This window comes from Squalius cephalus, assembly GCF_949319135.1.
Source record: "Squalius cephalus genome assembly, chromosome: 16".
Lineage (NCBI taxonomy): Eukaryota > Metazoa > Chordata > Actinopteri > Cypriniformes > Leuciscidae > Squalius > Squalius cephalus.
Genome location: NC_137137.1, coordinates 7,578,788 through 7,599,510, shown reverse-complemented (window position 1 = coordinate 7,599,510; position 20,723 = coordinate 7,578,788). Strand labels below are relative to the sequence as shown.

General features: G+C 38.0%; 1 protein-coding gene across 2 annotated transcripts in view; it reads left to right on the top strand.

The window, feature by feature from the left end:
• The first annotated feature begins 624 nt into the window (after positions 1-624).
• The window catches only part of kcnn1b (potassium intermediate/small conductance calcium-activated channel, subfamily N, member 1b), a 35,344-nt gene continuing 15,245 nt past the window's right edge, over positions 625-20,723 (top strand). The window contains exons 1-4 of one of the 2 annotated variants that reach the window (XM_079895960.1): positions 625-1,534; positions 12,703-13,155; positions 18,826-18,921; positions 19,644-20,062. In XM_079895960.1, coding sequence (XP_079752086.1) covers positions 770-1,534; positions 12,703-13,155; positions 18,826-18,921; positions 19,644-20,062 — 1,733 coding nt within the window. In that variant the 5' untranslated portion in view covers positions 625-769. Of the gene's footprint in view, positions 1,535-1,800; positions 1,867-12,702; positions 13,156-18,825; positions 18,922-19,643; positions 20,063-20,723 lie in introns of those variants that run through there. The other variant, XM_079895961.1, reaches the window with a different exon arrangement.

Here is a 20,723-nt window from a genome sequence, read left to right as displayed (position 1 = left end):
TCGGAAAGTGATCGGAATAATGACAATACTTCTCACGCTTTATGGACATATCACCAGAATCTGACCACAACAGACCCTTTTAACATTTCTGGGTTTCTCAGAAGTGGAAGTCGTCATTGTTGGCTAAACCTCTATAGCAGTGAATGACTACATTACTTTTTTTTTTTTGGTGTGTGTTCCCATTTGCTCAAATAGCGAAAGATAAATCCCACAATAGTGTTTTCAGAACTTTCAAAAGAAAATAGAGAGAGATTGATAAACTGCTGTCATTTTTACCGTCACTTCCACAGCCGATGAAACACCCTCACGGCAGCGTTAACTAGTTTTTTTGTAATTTGATGCAAAGGTAATATAATACAAATGATAATGTTATAAATGTAAAACATTTTTTTAAATGAAGATATATGAAAAGCTGCAGGATTTACGATGCTGATGACGCGTCATCACAGTCTGTGACAAAGGTCCATGAATTGCTCGAGCGGCCTCCTGTTGCTATGGTTGCACTATCAGGCGGACACAACTTTTATTCGTTAGCGTTTGTTCGTTAAACCTATACTTGTATACAAATTTAAACTAAGACCCCCACCCAACCTTTTGTTTTGATTTCCTTTAGGGGGTTCGAGTCTTAATTCGGGGACTCTGGTTTCGCCAACCTCCCCATAATTCGCACCCTCGTACTGTGCACTTCCCTTAGTATAGGCTACTCATTCATATAAACACTTCGACTGTCACATGTAGGTGGGGCTCCCTATAACTCCATAGTGACGTGATGAGGCTGGTCTTGGTTAAACCTACCAATGAAACGGGCCTTCTTGACTCCACCGGGGCTGCGCGCAGCGAAAGGGTGCCGGATCATTGCAACGCAAAGCGGCACTCCGCCGCAGGTGAGGCGGGGATGCAGCATCGCTACTCGGGAGCCGTCCATCAGCAGCAGCAGCACCACCACCAACACGCGGAGCACAGGGGTGGCCTTAGACAGACCGCACACCCCTTGCCAAAACAGAGCCAAGAGAACCTGCCTAGCCCTTTCGGCCAGGAAGCACCAGTCAAAAGCCAAGGAAGCAACCTAAGTCTCACAGACTGTTCCAAACCCTCCCTAAGTCGGCAGCAGAGTATTGGAGGGGCTGCCAAAACTGCGAATTGCCAACCAGATCATTGTTCGTGCAGCTGCGGATTGCATGAACATCAACATCTGTTGCAGCAACAGCAGCATCCAAGCCAGCGTCACAACCCTCAACCTTCCCTCCAGCTACAGGTTCAGCAGCAGCGGGTGCTGAGGAGTAGCCTGCCCAACTGCTGTGCTCGAGGATCCGGGGAGCTGAGAAGCCAGCAGCCGTCTCTGCTGCAGCACCGTGAAAACGACAGCCTGAGATCAGGCGAGCAGCGGAATCCAGCTCATCACGCCCGTGCATGCACGCCTGATAGATGCCAGGGAGCCAGGAACTCCGTTTCTCCGCGGAGTAAAAGCAGCCCGCTGTCTTCTGACAGTCGCGTGTGCCTCGAGGAGAATAAACATAGACACGAAGGATATAAGGTAAACCTGCATATACCAACTCATTTTCTGTTGTTGTTGCGCACAGACCGCATGAAATACGCATCGTTTATGCGTGCACTCTGTGAAGTTTATGCTTAACAGGTGGCCAGTTTTATCAAAGCACCCGATTACGCAGGCTTCAGCTCGACTCTGGGAGGTCATGCTTGATATCGCTTCCCATTTTTAACCACATTTCGGCCATATAGATGCAGAAGGCTGGTTTGTAGTTGCTAGGTGTTGGTATTCGTGCTAACCTCGAAAGCATGGAAAGAAAGAAAAAGGCGGGGGTGCTTGCAACAGGCTGTCCATGATTCCCATGATGGCGTTTAATAGTAAGTAAACATTATGAAGCATTCGTTTATTCCTACACCTGCATCATTCATATTTAGTCTAGCCCTGAATATTTTTTAGCCTACCTCATTATGTGAGCCACAGCTTAGAATTATGCTTTAAATGCATCCATCTATCCATCTATCTATCTATCTATCTATCTATCTATCTATCTATCTATCTATCTATCTATCTATCTATCTATCCATCTATCCATCCATCCATCCTTATATCAATGCATCCGTTGCCTGAAAGGACCAGGGACAGAAAAGCAAGGCAGAAAGGCAAATCAGTGTCATTCATTCCTTGTGGGAGAGCTGACCCTGTTTCTGCCTCGCTGTTCCATTTTCTGCCTGTGCAAGCCAAGGGAAAGCCCCCCTGAGTGGCACTAACATGTACTTCAGGCCTGTATTATTCATGATGGGTTAGACATCACTGCCAGAGCGAAGAGACATTAGTATTAGTTTAGTTCACAATGCACAGCAGATTGAGGTAAAAGCCATCACCGATCTCTTCTCATGAAATCTCCCATAAGTCTTTCCCGTTGTTTGCGTCAGTCTGTTTCTTTCTCCGCTTGACTGGTTCTTGTGTTTGACTGCATTGTGCTTGTTCTAAAAAAAGTGATTGTTCAGCCTGTGACATTTGATTAATTTGTAATTGAATGGATTGTTTTAATATACGGTTCAGAAACAGCATTGGTAGGAAGTAAAATAACCCTTGGAGCTTTAGCTGTTTGTACAAATCACTCTTTTAGGAAAACCATGCTGAATTCTCTCGGCGGAGGGGTTGTAATTATGTAAATATTTACGCAGAGTTTACAGTAAGGCTTCTTCTTGAGTGGAAGCACTGGGATGTGCTGTGGATGTTGAGGGAATGACTGGTTCAGTATGAGCGAGCAGGCAGAAGGGAGAATCTCTGGGTGTTGTTGCTCTGCAGCTGGTGTTCTGCTGCTTAATCAAGGGTAATTTGTGGAGAGTATAATTGGCTGAGCTCTCTTGTCTCTGTGTGTATTCGAACTGAAACTAGCCAAAGGCTCTCTCTGTAATACCTACAGTGTGTGTGTGTCTGTCTACTATGTCAAACTGTTTTAAGTCCTATTGTCGGGATAGTATAGATTATTTATAAAAGAATAGGCTATGTTCTAATGGCATACTTGGGCATCGGTTTGAATTATTGATACTACCAGTTAAAACACTACTATTTCGGAATATTCATCCATCCATTTTTAAATACCTGATCATTCTCCTGTTTTCTGTTGTCTATGGACAACAACAACAACAACAGCAAAAAACCTCTGATTTGAAACAATGTTCTTGATTCTGCAGTTTTTGTTCTTGTTGTTTTCTAGCCCATGAGAGTCTCTGCAGTTAGTCTCTGATAGTGCACTAAATTTCAGTTGGGAAAAGGATGGAAGTGATGTTATGAAGTCAGTTGCTTGAGGATGTAAATGCTGTCTTTTTTACCCTAAACTGATTTGCAAGTGAAACATTATAAAATCAATATTTTACTACTTTCCATGATAATGGAGTTGGCTGGAAAGCTTTCCCAGTATTCCTTGTTTCAATGGCATTGCTAGGTTATTGATGTGGTCTCCAAGTTGTTGCTAAGTAGGCCTACCTTTTAAATGTAAATCTAAAGATTTGTTTTGCTCACAGATTTTATCACACGCCATGCATGCAAAAGACATGTCCATTACCTTAGAAATGTAATTCGACAATAGGCATGATTTTATGGTGTCGTTCATATTCATATCTGTATCACTGTAGCAGGATGAGTTGCACACACTCTTAAAAATACAGGTTCTTTATTGGCATCAATGGTTCCATGAGGAACCTTTAACATCCATGGAACCTTTCCATTGCACAAAAGATTATTGTGGAAAAAGGTTATTTAGATGTTTAAAATGTTCTCAAACTAAAGGCCAAATTCACACTGTACTGACAGACGCTGACCAATGCGGACTATGGCCAGTCCGTCACTTCTCAGACATTCCACGACTCAACAAACAAGTGAAAACAAGAGCCGACCAACAACAACAGACGCTGACAGGGGGAACACACTGAACTGACAAAACCTGTTTGCGTTTGTCTGTGCAGTGTGAATTGGCCTGAAGAAAAAAAAAAGGTTCTTGTAAGAAGTGTTCACTGAAAGGTTCTGTAAGGAACAAAAAATAAAAATGGTTCTTTATGGAATCACTGTGAAAACCCCCCTTTCGGAACCTTTATTTTTAAAGGCCAATTCACACTGCAGCGATAGATGCAACCAACACGGACAACCACCAGATTACAGTACGTCACTTCTCATACATTCCACGACCAGACAAGCGCAGATTTAACATGTTCAATCGGCGAAAAAAGCTCAGGCGGATGCCAACAGACGCAGATGGGTAAAAATGCAGGTCCAACAAAAACCTGACAAATTGTCTGTCGGCGTCCGTCGGTGAAGTGTGAATTGGCCTTAAGAGTGCACTAAAGGTTTGGAATAATAATAATAATATCTAATTAAAGGCACAGTATGTAAGTTTTGACGCTAGAGGTCGCAAAACAATAACAAAGGCGTAGCCTCGCTTGATGGCGCTGTGAATGAGCGTGCCGTGGAATCATGGGAGTTGTCGTCTTCACCTCCACAGCTGATGGAAAGCAATCCGACGGGACTCGGACAGAAATCGTGTTCATGGATGAGCTAATGAAGCAGGGTGGGGCCAAGAGCGTGGGAAATTTGTTATTCTTGTATGCCGCTGCTGCTCTTTTCGTTACGTTTAAAATTCGCCTCCTTCCCTGAACTTGAACTTTTTTACAGTTACGTTTGATAACTTAAATTCACATTAGTTTATTTCATACTAAAGAAACAGCCTACTCAATTACGACTCAGACAGGTCATTTGACAAATTCAAATTGTGGGGTAAGTTAACGCAGCGCTGTTTTACTTGGTCTGAAAAATAATATAAAAAAATACATGAGTGTGTTGAAAGTTATTTTATAATTTTATCCTGTGCGTTCGCTTGGTGGCTGGTATGACACACGTTGCACACTGCAGTAAGCTAGATCAATATTAGAAGATCGTATTAGTAAAAGCTGGATGAATGCAATTCATTTCAAAACATTGTATGGTGGAGAAAATGCTGTATTACTGTTGCTACAAATAATGCTCTTTCTGATTATGCTATGTTAGTCACTTGACTAAATAGTGTTGTTTTTGAGGCGTTATACAAACATGTTACTCGCAGTAAATAAAAAAAACACAATAAAACTAAGTGTGTTGAGCTATATAACATTGATTAACTTTCTGTTGATAAACGTATCCAAACAGTTGCTCACCTGTCTAATAAAACACATAATACGTTAAACCATCTTTGGTGTTTTTATGGATGTAAACCGGGAAATCAAGGGTAATGCGGATATGACATCATTCACAGGTGACGCAGTGACACGGGATGTAACACTGGTCACAATAACTGGCTTCACAGCATTTAAACATTGTTAGAAACATTTGGGATAATGTAAGTACACAAGTCAACAAAATATATTACATAGTTTTTGGATATTTTAATCCAAAAATCTTGCATATTGTGCCTTTTTCCTATTAGATCTCTGGGTAGCTGCTAGTGAAGAAGTGTTGGGACGGTATGTTCTTGTGATGCCATCAGCATCTAGCAGCTCTAGTGTGATTAAGTCACATGGTCTTTACGGTTCATTTGCTTGACTCAAATAGTTCTGTGCTTCCCATGAGCAAAGATGGCAGATTTCTTATAGCATTTTTCCGACCGAGGGTCCTGAGTGAGCCAGACAACTGGCATTGAGATGCTAACTGATAGCTTTCTCCAGGTATCCTGATTCAATCTGCATAAAAATCACAATTGCTGAAACAAATCACATACTGTATGTTGTAAATGTTTTTCTCATTTTGTCTCCTACATCGTACGGGCCCTGAGGTGCACATTTTTGCAACACGAGATGTGGGAAGATGTCTGGTTGTAAAGATCACATTTTGATAGTGGTGAGCAGTTAGAAAAGATATTCTTGAATAGTGGGATCTGTAATCAGCTCTCAGGTCTGCTGCAGACATTTCATTACAGAAAGAGACCTGAGGAACAGAGAGTCTGATGCCACATCTGAATGAGTGCAAATTCAATGTCAAAATAGATTTGCTAAATTGGATTTGTACGGACCAAAGCTTGCAGAGAGGAGAATGAAGGAGCAGGGGAGGGTGAAGTCTAAGGGCCCTTCAGTTTTGTCACGCACAGAAGAGAATATTGGTTAATATGGAAAATCTGTGAAATTGGGAGGCTGAGACAATGAAAACGCCATTGCAATGTGGTAAATGCTTAGCCTGTTGCATCAAAATTTAGTATGGAGATGGTGCAGATGTTGTTTTTTGTGACTGATATATGATCAGTTTTGTAGACGTATCCCAAATCAGCATAAAATTGTACCCGGAGTGTGCAGCTGTGTGTTTTTATTGACTCTTCCAAGGTCATGCGAAGAATTTCTAGCTTTTGTGTGTCATGTCGTTACAGCAGCTGTGCTGTCATTTGTGTTGGAATTTACTTTGTGGTGCTTCCCATTGGAAAGAAAAATCACAAATGAGATCTCTGCAATATCCCAATTGTTTCTCTTGACAGCAATGTGATTAAATGGAGAGCAAATGGAGACTTTTGCTTAAAAAATGCAGGAATCAATGTGCCTCCTCTGAGCTTCAGAAGAGATCAATGTCACTAACTGTGCTGAGATTTAAGTCTGCAATGAAAAGTCAGGGATTTCTCTATGTATGGTATTTATATTGAAAAAAAAAATGTGAATAGAGAACAGCTCATTTGGAAATTGGATAAGAAATATGTATAGCATGTATAAAATACACAGTATAGCCTACAGTACAATTCAAAAGTACTTTTATTCAGCAAGAATGCATGAAATCTGGTCACACTTTAGATTAGGGTCCAATTCTCACTACGACTAGCCTTGCCTCAACAAACTCATAGTAAGGTTGTTAAGTTTAGGTATGGGGTAGGATTAAGGGATGTAGAATATTATGGTCATGTAGAATAAGATATTAATATGTGCTTTATAAGTACTAATAAACAGCCAATATCCTAGTAATATGCATGTTAATGAGCAACTAGTTAATAGTGAGAATTGGACCCTAAGCTAAAGTGTTACCTTTTATTCATTGTTCCAAAAAAAAATCTATTTCAAATAAATGTTCTTTCTAATATCACTGTTTTCCACAAAACTTTGAAGCAGCACAACTGTTTTTAACATTGATAATAATAAGAAATGTTTCTTGAGCAGCAAATCAGCCTATTTGAATCCTTTCTGAAGGCTCACACTGACACTGAAGACTGGAGTAATGATGCTGAAAATCACAGAAATTAATTATAATATTATAAATGAATTAATTCTCCATTGTTTTTCAATGTAAACGTGCTACACGGCTTTGACTGCTGTGCTTGCATCTCGGTTCTTTTCCATCACAGGAATAAATTAGATTTTAGAAAAGTTATTTAAAATGTAACATTTGTTTTTGATCAAATTAATGCCTTGGTGAGCACAAGTGTCTTCTTTTCAAAGAAAAAATAATCTTACTGACCCCAAACCATTGAACAGTTTATAAATTGTATTCACTTTCTAGCTTTATACTCTTACTGTACGTCACCAATAGTCTCAAGGATCTGAGACAAAGTTTATATTTAATTTAACCATAACTAAGATCCTCTGAGTATTTAAACTGCTCTGAGATTGGATTATTTTAAACCTCAGGATAATGTTAATATTCAACTTGATCTTTCCGGAACAAATTTTAGTTTATTGTACCTTTTAACATTTACAGGAAGAAAGACTAATAACACAAATGACTGCTGGCTCTCTGTGGACATTGATAGAAAAAAAGCGCTCATTTGGCAAGTGGTAGACCATGTTGGCCTTGGAAAGAGTGGAAGTTTTGACAGAAGCTTTGCTATGTATTGCAATTGATCCCTGGAGCCTTTTCATCAGAGAGATAGTCACTGCTTGTTGGAAATCAGTTCTGGGTCTGTTTTATTTTGTCTATTTCTCCTCCATTGTATTTGAAGTACTATAGTACGGTGGCCCAGTAGTGCACAACACAACGGAATTTAAAAAGCAAGTTCACAACATAACGAAATTAAGCCACAACAGAAAGGAAAATGTACAACACAACGGAAATAAGCCACAGCACAACGGAAATAAGCCACAACACAACGAAATAAAACCACAACACCACGAAATAAAGCCGCAACACAACGGAAATGCTCCCGGCCACCAGAGGGCTCTCTTAGCGTGGTAAAGTTAGTTTTCCTTGCCACTGTTCTATCGAGTCGGCAGTCTTAAGATATCAATACCTGGATTAGTTTTAACAGTATGTAACCATTGTATATCGACACAAAATGTTACTTCAAAATCCCCTACATTAATTATAGCTTCGTATTTATACTCGAGAATGCTTTCCACAGCACATGATTCCAAAGGGAGCGTCTGGCAATTCCACCAAGTGGTTAAAACATATATATTTATTATAATATAATTTGATAATTAAAAATAAAACCAGTAATCACCTGTAGTAAGTCAGTCTGGTTACTAGGAATGTACTACAACCTTTAAAACCGTTATATTACAGAAATTTGTTTCCTAAAAGTAATTGTTTACTGTAACATGAAGAAAAAAATCACCTGTAGTCCAATACAATCAAGCTTTGGATTTTAAACAGGTCTGTTTTTGAATGTTTAAAGTCATTTTAAATCATACAAATTATAAGTTTTAACCACTTGGTGGAATTGGCGGACGTTCCGGATCATGCGCCGTGGTAGCGCGTCAAAGCATTCTAGAGTATAAATATGCAGCTATAATGCACATAGGTGATTTTGAATTAATAAATGTCGACTCGATATACAATGGTTGGATACATACTGTTAAAACTAATTGTGGAGTTGATATATTTTTTAGACTGCCGATTCAGAACAGTGGCTTGAAAAACTAACTTTACCGCGCTCTGAGAGCCCTCTAGTGGTTCGGGAGCATTTCCGTTGTGTTGCGGCTTTATTTCATGGTGTTGTGGCTTTATTTTGTTGTGTTGTGGCTTTATTTCGTTGTGTTGTGGCTTTATTTCGTTGTGTTGTGCACTACTGGGCCACGGTACTATAGGTTCACATAAGCAGCGCAAGGACAAGATAGGCTATATTTTTCTCTATAGCCTACAGTATTTTAGAGACATCTGTTGAAGGAGAAGTTCTCCAAATATAATTGTGTGTGTGTGTCCCTTCAGTAAGTGTCCTTTCTGTCCTTAGAGTTTCATACTTCTGCTAGCTTGTTTTTTCATCACACTCATTAAAAATGCGTAATAATTTGTACGCCTTGACATTGTATGATAAAGTTATGATTTTGAGCGTATGAAAACTATTACAGTTCTGTAACTATTTCCTATTACAATGATGATTTGGTTTAGGGGTTGGGTTTTTGTTACATTTAGGTTTAGATTGTATGTTATTTTTGTGTTTTTTATAGGTCGTATACTGCAAAAAAATCTTGTAGAAATAAATTTCACTCAGAAATGGCTAGTACATTGATACAAAGAAACAGCAAATGTAACATTGAATTTTCATTGTATTTTTTTTTTTTTTTTTTTTCAAGACTGGTCCTAATTTTCAGTTACATAAAAAAATAGATCTAATTTGAACTGAAAAAGTATGACTGATTTCCTCTTATCTAACTGCTGGTTGGTCAAACTAGGCTATTTCTTAAGGCACAGTCTTAACATAGTGGCTAAGTTTAAGCAAGACTGTACTTTTGGAGAACTTCCCACAAATTTTTTTAAAAACAAAAATAAAAAGTGAGACAAACAAAAAGCTGTACAGAATAAATATTCTCTGTTGCCATGTGAGCAGAAAGCCCTGTGAAAGACTGCATGAGAACTGTCTTGCATGAGGGGCCTTGATGGAAATTTACTTTTGGGGGTCCTAAATGCTAGTTTTTCTAGTCCTGAATTGTATTATTTTTTATTATTATTATTTTATTATTGTATAGCTCAGCTTATCATCAGTAGTAGCAGTGCTAATTCCTGCATAGATATAGACAGCCTAGTGCAGTAACATAATTTTTCAAGTAAAAACAGCAAAACTGTCAGTTATGCTGAGGAGGATGGAGGTTCAAGCAGTGGTGGTGGACTCAACGTGATCTTTAAGAGGGTTCAGGTAAACCAGCAAAACCAGGTTTGTGACAGGAACGGGTTTCCACTTTCCAGGTGGTGCCACAACTAGCTTTGGTTAACTATGCCTAATCAGCAGTGATAATTGTGTATGTTAGATATGTATATGTTATTTAGGATTTTTTTTTTAAAGAAGCTGTCATTACTCTTATTTGTAATCCATTGGCGTCTCTCTATTCGGTTCGAATGTGGGTCTACGTTGTGAGCTGCCTATCAGTAAATGACATTACAGAAGTAGGTCTCTGCAAATGAGTTGGCATTGTGTCAGCCCAGCAGCAGTAGCTAGATAACAGAAACTGATCCTTATTGCCACGAAATTTAGAACAGTAGAATAAAAATTCAATTCAGAAATAATTTAATAATGTGAGATTATTGTGAACAAGCTTTTTTGTATGATATTCATAGGCATTATCGCAAGTATTTTGCCACATTTATTGGTCTAAAATAATTAATTTCTGAACAATTAAAATGGTCCCATTTTTATCCATGATCCCTTGCTTTTAATGTTACAGCGTTACATCGTTTAATGTTCAGCATCACATAGTGCTCTTGCATCATAGAGTGAAAGTTTATCACTTGCATCTGTTTTTAAGTCCTGTCAGTTTGAACATCAAGTGCAAGAAGACTAGAACATGAACTCTTGGAACATGAATCTCTTATTTTTGAGCTTGAATGGACACGCAAAACTAAGTCAAAATGCCCGTCTCAGCAAGTATCCACATAAACACGGTCGGTTATGTGTTGTAAACAATTGAGAAAGAAAACGGATGCGAATCATTATAGTGGATCTGTGCATTCGGTCTTAAAGTGACAGCAGCCTAATATACCCTCAGCTGTTTGTCACCAATGTTAATATAATAGAGCTATTCAAATAATCTGGTGAAATTGTTTTCATATCGCAATATATATTGCAGGAAAGAGGAAATCAAAATATCGCAATGTCAGTTTTTCCCAATATCGTGCAGCCCTGGTCTGTTATACTCTGCTGACGGTTGAATACCAAAACACCAAACAATTTTCTTGACAAATCTGAACCCTTAAGGCTCGTTCACACCAAGAACGATAACTATGTATTTTTTTATCGTTCATAAGCTGGATAGAATCGCTCTGAAAGTGATTCCAACGATATTGTTTGTCTGTGCTGTTATCGGTATAGCTGTGGTGTGGAGTCTGCTATTCTTTAATATTGAGAACGATTTTTAGAAATATATCTTTATCGTTATCTTTGTAGTTGTTGTCCTTGGTGTGAATGGGCCTTTAGGGGCCATTCACACAGAACACGTTTTTAACAGCAAATGGTCGTTGGTCAGTGGAGTGAAAAAAAAAAAACCACAAGGTCTTTTTTTTAGTTTAACTTATTTTAACATGACGTCTGTGTTTTGAGAACGCCACGTCATGCGTGAAACGCTGCAAAAGAACCGAGATGTGAGCACAGCAGTCAAAGCCGTGTAGCACGTTTACATTGAAAAACAATGGAGAAGTAGAGGCTCATGGGAATTTTAGAAGCCATTTTTTTCTACTTTACATATTCTACTTTACATACTTTACTTATGTAAATACCCTCTGTTATGATTGGCTATGGAATTGGTCCTACTTCCTTTAATAGTATTTTACTGGGACTGGAAGTACTAGTTGCTGAATACTAGTGATAGACCAGTATATTGGATGATATTTGGCCACTCGGTCAGTTAAAATAAGTGTTTGTCTCACTTTGTTCAGTTCCTAGTGACAGCTTTGTCTATGTATTGTAAACAATTTCTGTTGTTGTTTTTTTTTCATTTTGAGTAAATATTATGTAAAATAAGTTTTCATTTGCACATTTGATTTTGTCTTTAATTTGTATTCTCCGAATTACACTACCATGCAAAATAATTTTTTTGTTTCTCAAAGAATTCTCTTTTTCTCGCCAAGGCTGCACATACTTGTAAAAACAGTAATATTGTTAAATATTATTGCAATTACAAATAACCGTTTTCTGTGATTTTCAGCATCATTACCCTAGTATTCAGTGTCACATGATCCTTCAGAAATCATTCTAATATGCTGATTTGGTGCTCAAGAAACATTTCTTATTATTATCAATGTTGAAAACAGTTGTGCTCCTTAATATTTTTGTGGAAACCGTGATACACTGTGTTAAATAGAAAGTTTTGTTTTTTTAAATAGAAATCTATTAATTGATCAATTTAATGCATTCCTTGTGGAATAACAGTATTTCTTTCTTACTAAATACTGACACCAAACTTTTGACCAGTAGTATATATTGGCCATCAGCTGTTTTTTTTCATTGAAAATTTCAGTGTGTTTTTACTGTACAAGTTTCAGCTTTTCTTTATTTAACCCTGTGATGATTTTCATACCAATTAACCTGTTATGTATGTATATTTTTAAAGTAAATGACCTGACCGAAAGTTTTTTCAGTAGTCACGGTCAGTAGACGACCCTCCTCCCGCATGCATTGTGAACCCTGTAGATGCTGGCATTTATAATGTAATTTTCTAAAGAAATATCCATTAAATCAGGCATGGTTGTGAATTGGCAGTGCTCTCTCTCAGCCAGTACACAAGATCCTGGACACAAAAGACAATGATAAAATCTATAAAACATGTTCTTGTTTCTGGCAGGTGAATGCGGATGCCAGCAGGCTGAGCCATGCTGGATCGGGGCCTTCCCTGTCCCACGGCGGCCCACAGTATCCTCAGATAGCCATGAACAGCTGCAAGTACAATGGGGGCATAGTCAGACCACTCGGCAGTCTGGGGGCATCCCGGAGGAACCTGGCAGAGCTGGACTCTGAGACACAGCCTTTGCAGACCCTGCACTCTTCCGGCCTGGAGGTGGTGGTCTCCAAAGGGAACGGGGAAGACCCTAGTAAGCAGTCCAGCGAGAACCTTGTGAGGCAAAGACCCTGCAGCACTCCGCATAAGAAGAACAAGGACATTGGCTATAAACTCGGCCACCGGAGGGTGCTGTTCGAGAAACGCAAGCGCCTTAGCGACTACGCCCTGATTTTTGGAATGTTTGGGATTGTTGTCATGGTGACGGAGACTGAACTCTCTTGGGGAGTTTATACAAAGGTAAAAGTTCCTCAGACATGGATATTCTGAAGTTTTGAGTTGCCTCAAAGAGTTTTTGTACACTTCATAAATTACTCACCCTGCTGTCTTTTCAATGCTGTTTGCCCTTCTTTCTTTTATGGACCACAAAAGGAGAATTAAAACAAAAAATTCACACTTGTGCTCGTCCATATAATGGCAGTTGAATAGCTTTTTAAAGCTTTAAAGCTTTTTTTAAAAAAGTCACAAAACTATCACAGAATGATCCCAGACGACACATGCCTTATTTTCCGAATGTGTTCTGGGAGTATACGATAGTGTTTGGTGAAAAAAATAAATTTTATGTATTATTTAACAAAATCCTTGACCTTGGCCGTTGGTCTTTTGTGCATGGCTGCACGACGTGCAGTGCACGTTCATGAGACTCTATTAGCATTTAGCACTGCAGTTCACTCCAACTCGCCCAGAAAAATCACACAAGTTGTGAGAAATCAAGATTGACAAAAACACGACATAACACCTAGAAATCCCTAAAAAAAAGTATCCGTGTACTTTATTCACTGAGTCAAAAATTGCCGGACTGGAACTCTGTTTATCTTATGACAGTCAGAATGACAGTTGACAGACACGATAACTTCTTGTTTCGACAAACACAACGGATATATTCACTTCAGAGAAGAGGGTAGGCCTACATGGGTTGTATTTCATGTCGTGTTTTTGTTAATCTTGATTTCTCGATAACTTGAGTGCTTTTTCTGGGAGTGGATTGCGTGGAGTTTCAGAGAAGCCCAACGGCAATTGCGTTAAATAATACATACAATTTTGGTTTGTTTTTCACCAAACCCTATCATATACCCCCAGAACACCTGGAATATACAGCACGTGTCGCATGGGATCATTCTGTGACACTTTTGCGTCTTTTAAAAAAGGACGCTGGTTGCTATTCACTGCCATTATATGGACATTTTTTTAAATTCTCCTTTTGTGGTCTGAAAAAGAAAGAAGTGCATATGGCATTTGAACAACTGCAGGGTGAGTAAATGACTTTTCATTTTAGGGTGAACTTACCCTTTAAGTCACTGAAATTGTCTGAATTTCATTACATTCGATGAATTAGATGAATGAATGATTAAACCAAGTGGCAAGTAACCATTTGCAAGCAAATTATGCTAAAGATGTTCTCGGACTAAACTTTAGCCAACTGGTTCGTAAGCTGGTTAGCTGGTTAAAGCTGGTCTCCCTGCCTGGCCAAGGCGGTTTAGATGGGCAACCAGCCGTTCTTTCCTGTCTGACTAGCAAAAAAGTACAAAAAAAATCCCCAAAAACCTAAAACTAGCCAACAGACCATCCACCGGCTGGTAATAGATGGTTTCTTCAGCAGGGTGACCACAGGTGTAGTTCGTCACATTATAATGTTATAATGTATCCACTAACATTCAACAACCAGAAACCAGTTGCAGAGCGGCAAGTCCAAACTAGACGGACATTTAAGAGATATGGTAGACTTATTACACAGCATTTCGCCATATAAATACAGTAATTATGGAGATTAGAGATATTGGTTTCCGATTAAACTGTTTTAAAATCGTACCTGTTTGTATCTTATAATCCAACAGGTTACAAAACAATAGTCACAAAATGGCAGCAGCTACGTTTGTACGAAACGAGAGAGCGAGTCCGCGATACTAGATGGCATAATTAAATAACTACACAAAATATTTTAATAAATTAATAATTTATTAGCTCACCAAATGCAAAACTTTCACGAAGAAAAAAAACTTTCCTAGCAATGTATAGCGCTGCTGACTTCAGTAACCCGGATGAGCCTGCGTTACCTGTTTTGAGCGGTTCTTACCTGGGGAACATATCGCTGGGTGGCGTGACTGACCAATCAGAATCAAGTATTCCACAGAGCCATGTAATAATAACTAGTAAACTAGTATGCTGGCTTCAGTAATTGAAATAAAGCTGAAATAAAATGGAAAATAAATATTAGATGAAAAAAGTTAACCTAAAAAATTTGAAATGTTGCCTTGGAAACTAATTGTCACAAATAAGTGGGGGGTACTAGAGAGAGAAAGCTAATTCAAAATATTAAATACTATAAATAACACTATGATAACAGTGTATGAAACCTAACAAACATCTTTTATGAAATTCTTTGCTTAAAATGTTCAATGTGTATTTCTTTCAAATAAACTACACTTGATATTTTGTTACTTAATTCAAATACATTTGTATAATTATTATTATTATTTTTTGTGTGTGTGTTCCAAGTGCAGAAATAATATTTGAGGGTGGTGTAGGCTATGTAGCTGCAGGCTATTGGCAGTTTGCATGCCTTTGGATGTAGATGTGGATGTTGGTTTGAAAACAGACTTCTTAAATACAGTAACTTAATTAGCATGACTTCCTGTTCAACCTGCTTCACCAGTAAAACCATTCTGGTTAATCAGCATTTTTTTTCTTGTAAAGAGAATGGCTGATCCACAAGTTAGACCAGCGCTCAACAGCATAAACCTGAACCACCATTAAAATTCATGCTTGTGTAAGATGGTCTTTTTTTAGGAGGGCAGTGATGTATCACAAGATATTGCATGTTGATATCTGCAAGATCAGCTTTACTACTTTGATTCATACCATGTAATTAAATCTATTTATGATCATTTAAAAACACTAAAGGATGCATTCATCGTTGACATCTGCTACTTTGTGTGCACTTGTTTAATGGTTAGAGGCATCAAAGAGCATCAATCAATCAATGAAATCTTTATAATATGTTCTTGACCATTACATCGTGTAATTGTTCATTTAAGCATTTGCACACTTTCACTCCAAGGTTTAGCTTATATACAAAAGGGCCTGAATGAGCTAATTGGCCTTAATTATATCCTTACTTAATTATTTAAGGGAGCTTAATGGGCTCAGCTATAGTAAGAGCAAGAGATCTTTTCTCCTCAGAAATTCAAAAATGCTATTTTTGAAAGAAAAGAAGATGATTGTATATTATCATTGAAGACATTTAAAGGGTTAGTTCTCCTAAAAATGAAAATTATCCCATAATTTACTCACCCTCAAGCCATCCTAGGTGTATATGACTTTCTTCTTTCAAACAAAATCTGAGTTATATTAAAAAATATCCTGGCTCTTCCGAGCTTTATAATGGGAGTGAATAGAGCCTGAGTTTTTGAAGCTCCATCCATCCATCCATCCATCCATCCATCCATCCATCCATCCATCCATCCATCCATCCATCCATCCATCCATCCATCCATCCATCCATCCATCCATCCATCCATCCATCCATCCATCCATCCATCCATCCATCCATCCATCCATCCATCCATCCATCCATCCATCCATCCATCCATCCATCCATCCATCCATCCATCCATCCATCCATCCATCCAAAAAGTGCTCCACACAGCTCCAGGGGTTAATAAAGGCCTTCTGAAGTGAAGTGACGAGTTTTTGTAAGAAAAATATCCATATAACTTTATAAACTATAATCACTGGCTTCCGGTCAGGTCAGAGGTCATTCTTCTGCCGGAACTCAACTCGTGTACGGCCGTTACTGTAAACCAGTGATTATAGTTTTTTTTTAATAGTATTTTTGGGTCAACTAACTCTTTAAGCACAGTATGCCATCTTGTCAATCCAAAGGATTTTGGGTTGATTCATAGTCTCTCTTTAGCTCGTTTCCAAGCCGGACCATTAAAATAGTCACCTACAAGGTGTGTCATTCTCATATGGTGCTATGATAAATCTGTTTGCAGATTATTTTGCCCTAAGTGAATGGCTGGCTCTGTAGTTAGTTAGACAATCCCTGGGGGGAGCTTTCCTTTTTCTTTTTTCTTTTTTACCTTCCCCTTAGCCAGCACAGCATGTTCCAGTGTATCAGCAGTCAGAAAGGTTTAATGAGCTCCAATTGCACTGATCTCATAATGAGGATTGTCACCCAGAGAGAAAGAACAAGAGCTTAGATTGAGGGACAGAAAGAGATGATTGTTGGTATGTTCCTTTCTAGTCACGATTGTGTGGGGAAAAAAAACTCAATATTGAACTAATGGGTGTGCTTTGTGCTGTAAAATCAGTGTTGGCTACATCTGTTGGAATTATATGAACACATGCTATATTTCCCTGCTGGGAAAAAAAAAATCAACAAGCTGGTTTTAGATGGTCTAGTTGGCCTGAAGCTCCTAGATTGACCAACTTAAAACTGGCTAAATCAGTCTATAACCAGACAACAGACCAGGTTGGAAGACTAGCTTAGAATGCAGGCTGGTTTAAGATGTTTTCAGCCTGTTTGGGAGATTTGATATATATTACTACCGGTCAAAGTTTGGGGTCTGTACTTTTTTTTTTTTTTTTTTTTAGAATGGGAATTAATACATAGAATGGGAATTAATACATTCAGCAAGGATGCATTAAATTGATCAAAAGTGGCAGTGCAGACATTTATAATGGGACAAAAGAAATCTATTCAAAATGAATTGTGTTTTTGAACTTTACATCAAAGAATCCTGATTTTACATAAACATTTTAAGCAGTGCAACTGTTTTCAACATTGATAATAATAAAGACTGGAGTAATGATGCTGAAAATTCAACTTTGCATCACAGGAATAAATTACATTTTAAAATATTTTTGTATAGAAAACAGTTATTTTAAATTTCAATAATATTTCACAATATTACTGTTTTTACTGTATTTTTGATTAAATAAATGCAGTCTTACTGAACATTAGAACCCCATTTTAAAAAACACTTAAAAAAATATTACAGACCAAACTTTTGAACAGTATTATATACTAAAATCTCTCAACCAGGCTGAAAGAACATCTAAAAGCAGTCTGCATTCTAAGCTGGTCCTCCAACCTATTCTGTTATCTGGTTTATGTATATTAAAATATTCAGTTATGATGTGAATTTATGGGCTGAACCTGGAATGCTAATTTGCCATATTGGTTCCATTGGGGAATTTTTTAGAATAGCAGTTTTCGATTTATGAGTAAAAATACTTTCAAAGCATAAGTTGTATTGTATACATAAACTACAACTTCCACAAGCATCTGAGTTTACTTGCTGGACAAATCAGCAAAACTGTTGTAGTCTTTATGTGACAGTCTTAGCAACATTGGGGGAAAACTGTTTGCCATTTACTTTTAAAGTGGGACTGTGTGTAATTTCTGTTAGAACAACAAGTAATATTAGCCACAGACCTTAATGTATTCTTCAATTATTGTAAGTAGTGGTATTCTAAAAATTCAATTCTCAAAGGAATCTATTACTCAAAAATGCTAATTGTTCCTGGATTCAAAATAATGAATCCTACAGTTGAAATTCCACAAACTGTTGTATGCTGCATATAGCACATGTTCAAGACTTGTGCACATTATACTGTTGCTGTCAAGAAATTGTGTTTGTCTATCCCTCGTGAATACATTTGCTCTTGTGGGCAACATTAAAGTAAAACATAAAGTGCATTTAAAGGCATACGTTTTCTCAGTATGCGTGTTCCCTGGGAATCAAACTGTCATTATTGCCATTTCTAGCATACACACACTACACACACACACACACACACACACACACACACACACACACACACACACACACACACACACACACCACACCAGCAATATGAACAAAATTTTTAAACTAATGTTGTTTTTTTCCACTTTCTCTGCAGGAATCCTCATATTCATTTGCACTGAAATGCCTTATTAGCCTCTCCACTGTAATTCTGCTCTGTCTGATCATTATGTACCACGCACGAGAGATTCAGGTAAGTAGCCGACTCAGCCTTGGAAGCCATAAACTAGAGTAGAGACTGAAACAGGAGCCTAAAAGATTGCAGAGGAAACACTTATGCCAATTCCTAATGACTTATAGTAGCAGCAGAATGAAAACTTGCCCTGGCTTTTGTAATTCCTGATATCTGCATTCAGTGCCATTTTACCTATCCATTAAAAGGTCTTTATAGAGAAGACACTGATTTTGATTAATGATGGTATTACAAGTGGGGCTTATGGCTAATAGGAGATGTAATTCAATACAGGCCTGCCAATCAGTTGGTTTGTGGGCATTATTTAATGACTTGGAACATCAGATGATGGTCAAATTACAGAATGGATGAACAATTGAAAACCTTTATTCCTGATTGAAACAAAAGAGAAGAAAAATCCATATCATAGTCATAAATAAACTATACTAATACCACAAATAATGTTTTTATATAATTTATGTATTATTATATTAGACTAGAATAGATTATGGTACATTTATACAATATCATTTTAATCTATTAAATAATATCTAAACATTTGTTAATTACTGAACAAACACACACACACACACAATACTCTCAGGTAAATCTGTCTTGTTTTAAAAATGTTGGCATATTTGAATGGAAAATAAGGCGAAAATGTAATATTTTTTGCAGTGAATATCAGTCCTGTTCAGAGAATCTGTTCATTCCTTAAAAACATTTCCCTGTCTAACGTCTAGCTCTTCATGGTGGACAATGGAGCAGATGACTGGCGGATAGCCATGACATACGAGCGCATCTTCTTTATCGTTTTGGAGCTGCTGGTGTGTGCCATCCACCCTATTCCAGGTCAGTACGTCTTCACATGGACCGCCCGCCTGGCCTACTCCTACCTACCGTCTGTGGCGGATGCAGACGTGGACATCATCCTCTCCATCCCCATGTTCTTGCGGCTGTATCTGATTGGCCGAGTCATGCTCCTGCACAGTAAGCTCTTTACGGACGCCTCGTCACGCAGTATCGGAGCCCTCAATAAGATCAACTTTAACACACGCTTTGTCATGAAGACTTTGATGACTATCTGCCCAGGCACAGTCCTGCTGGTTTTCAGCATATCATCATGGATCATTGCTGCCTGGACAGTACATGTCTGTGAGAGGTGAGATAAACCTTTGATTTCTTAAGAAACACTGTTTGTACCTGGAGTATTAAAGGAATATTCCCTCACGCAGCCCTCATGTTGTTTCAAACCTGCATAATTTTCTTTTGTCAATGGAACACAAAATGTGAATTAAGAAAAAAAAAAAAAAATCCTGGCTGGTCTTTTTTCTCATTTCCATATAATGTAAGTGAATGGGGACTGGGGCTGTCAAGCATCAAAATGACAAAACAAGCACCATAAAAGTTGTCAATTTGACTCATGCACTATTTTCCATGTCTTTTGGAGTCATAAAATAATTTGTGCGATGAACAGATCGAAATTATAACTTAGAGCCAATGATGCTGATATACTGTTTTTGTTGTCCGTACGGCTTTTGTTGTCCATTTCAGAGTTTAGTTGAAGTAGGGGAGCAACGTCTTACAAACTCAGTCTTTTCTTCACTCAAAGCTATCAAATGGCTTCAGATTCAGAAGTATTGAAATATGGCACATAAGTCATATTGATTACTTGTATGGTATTTTATGTTGGTTTGTTTGTCATTTTAAAGGGTTAGTTCACACACACAAAAAAAAATCTGTCATCATTTTACTCACCCTCATGTCGTTCTAAACCCGTAAGACTTTCGTTCATCGTCCGGAACACAAATGAAGATATTTGT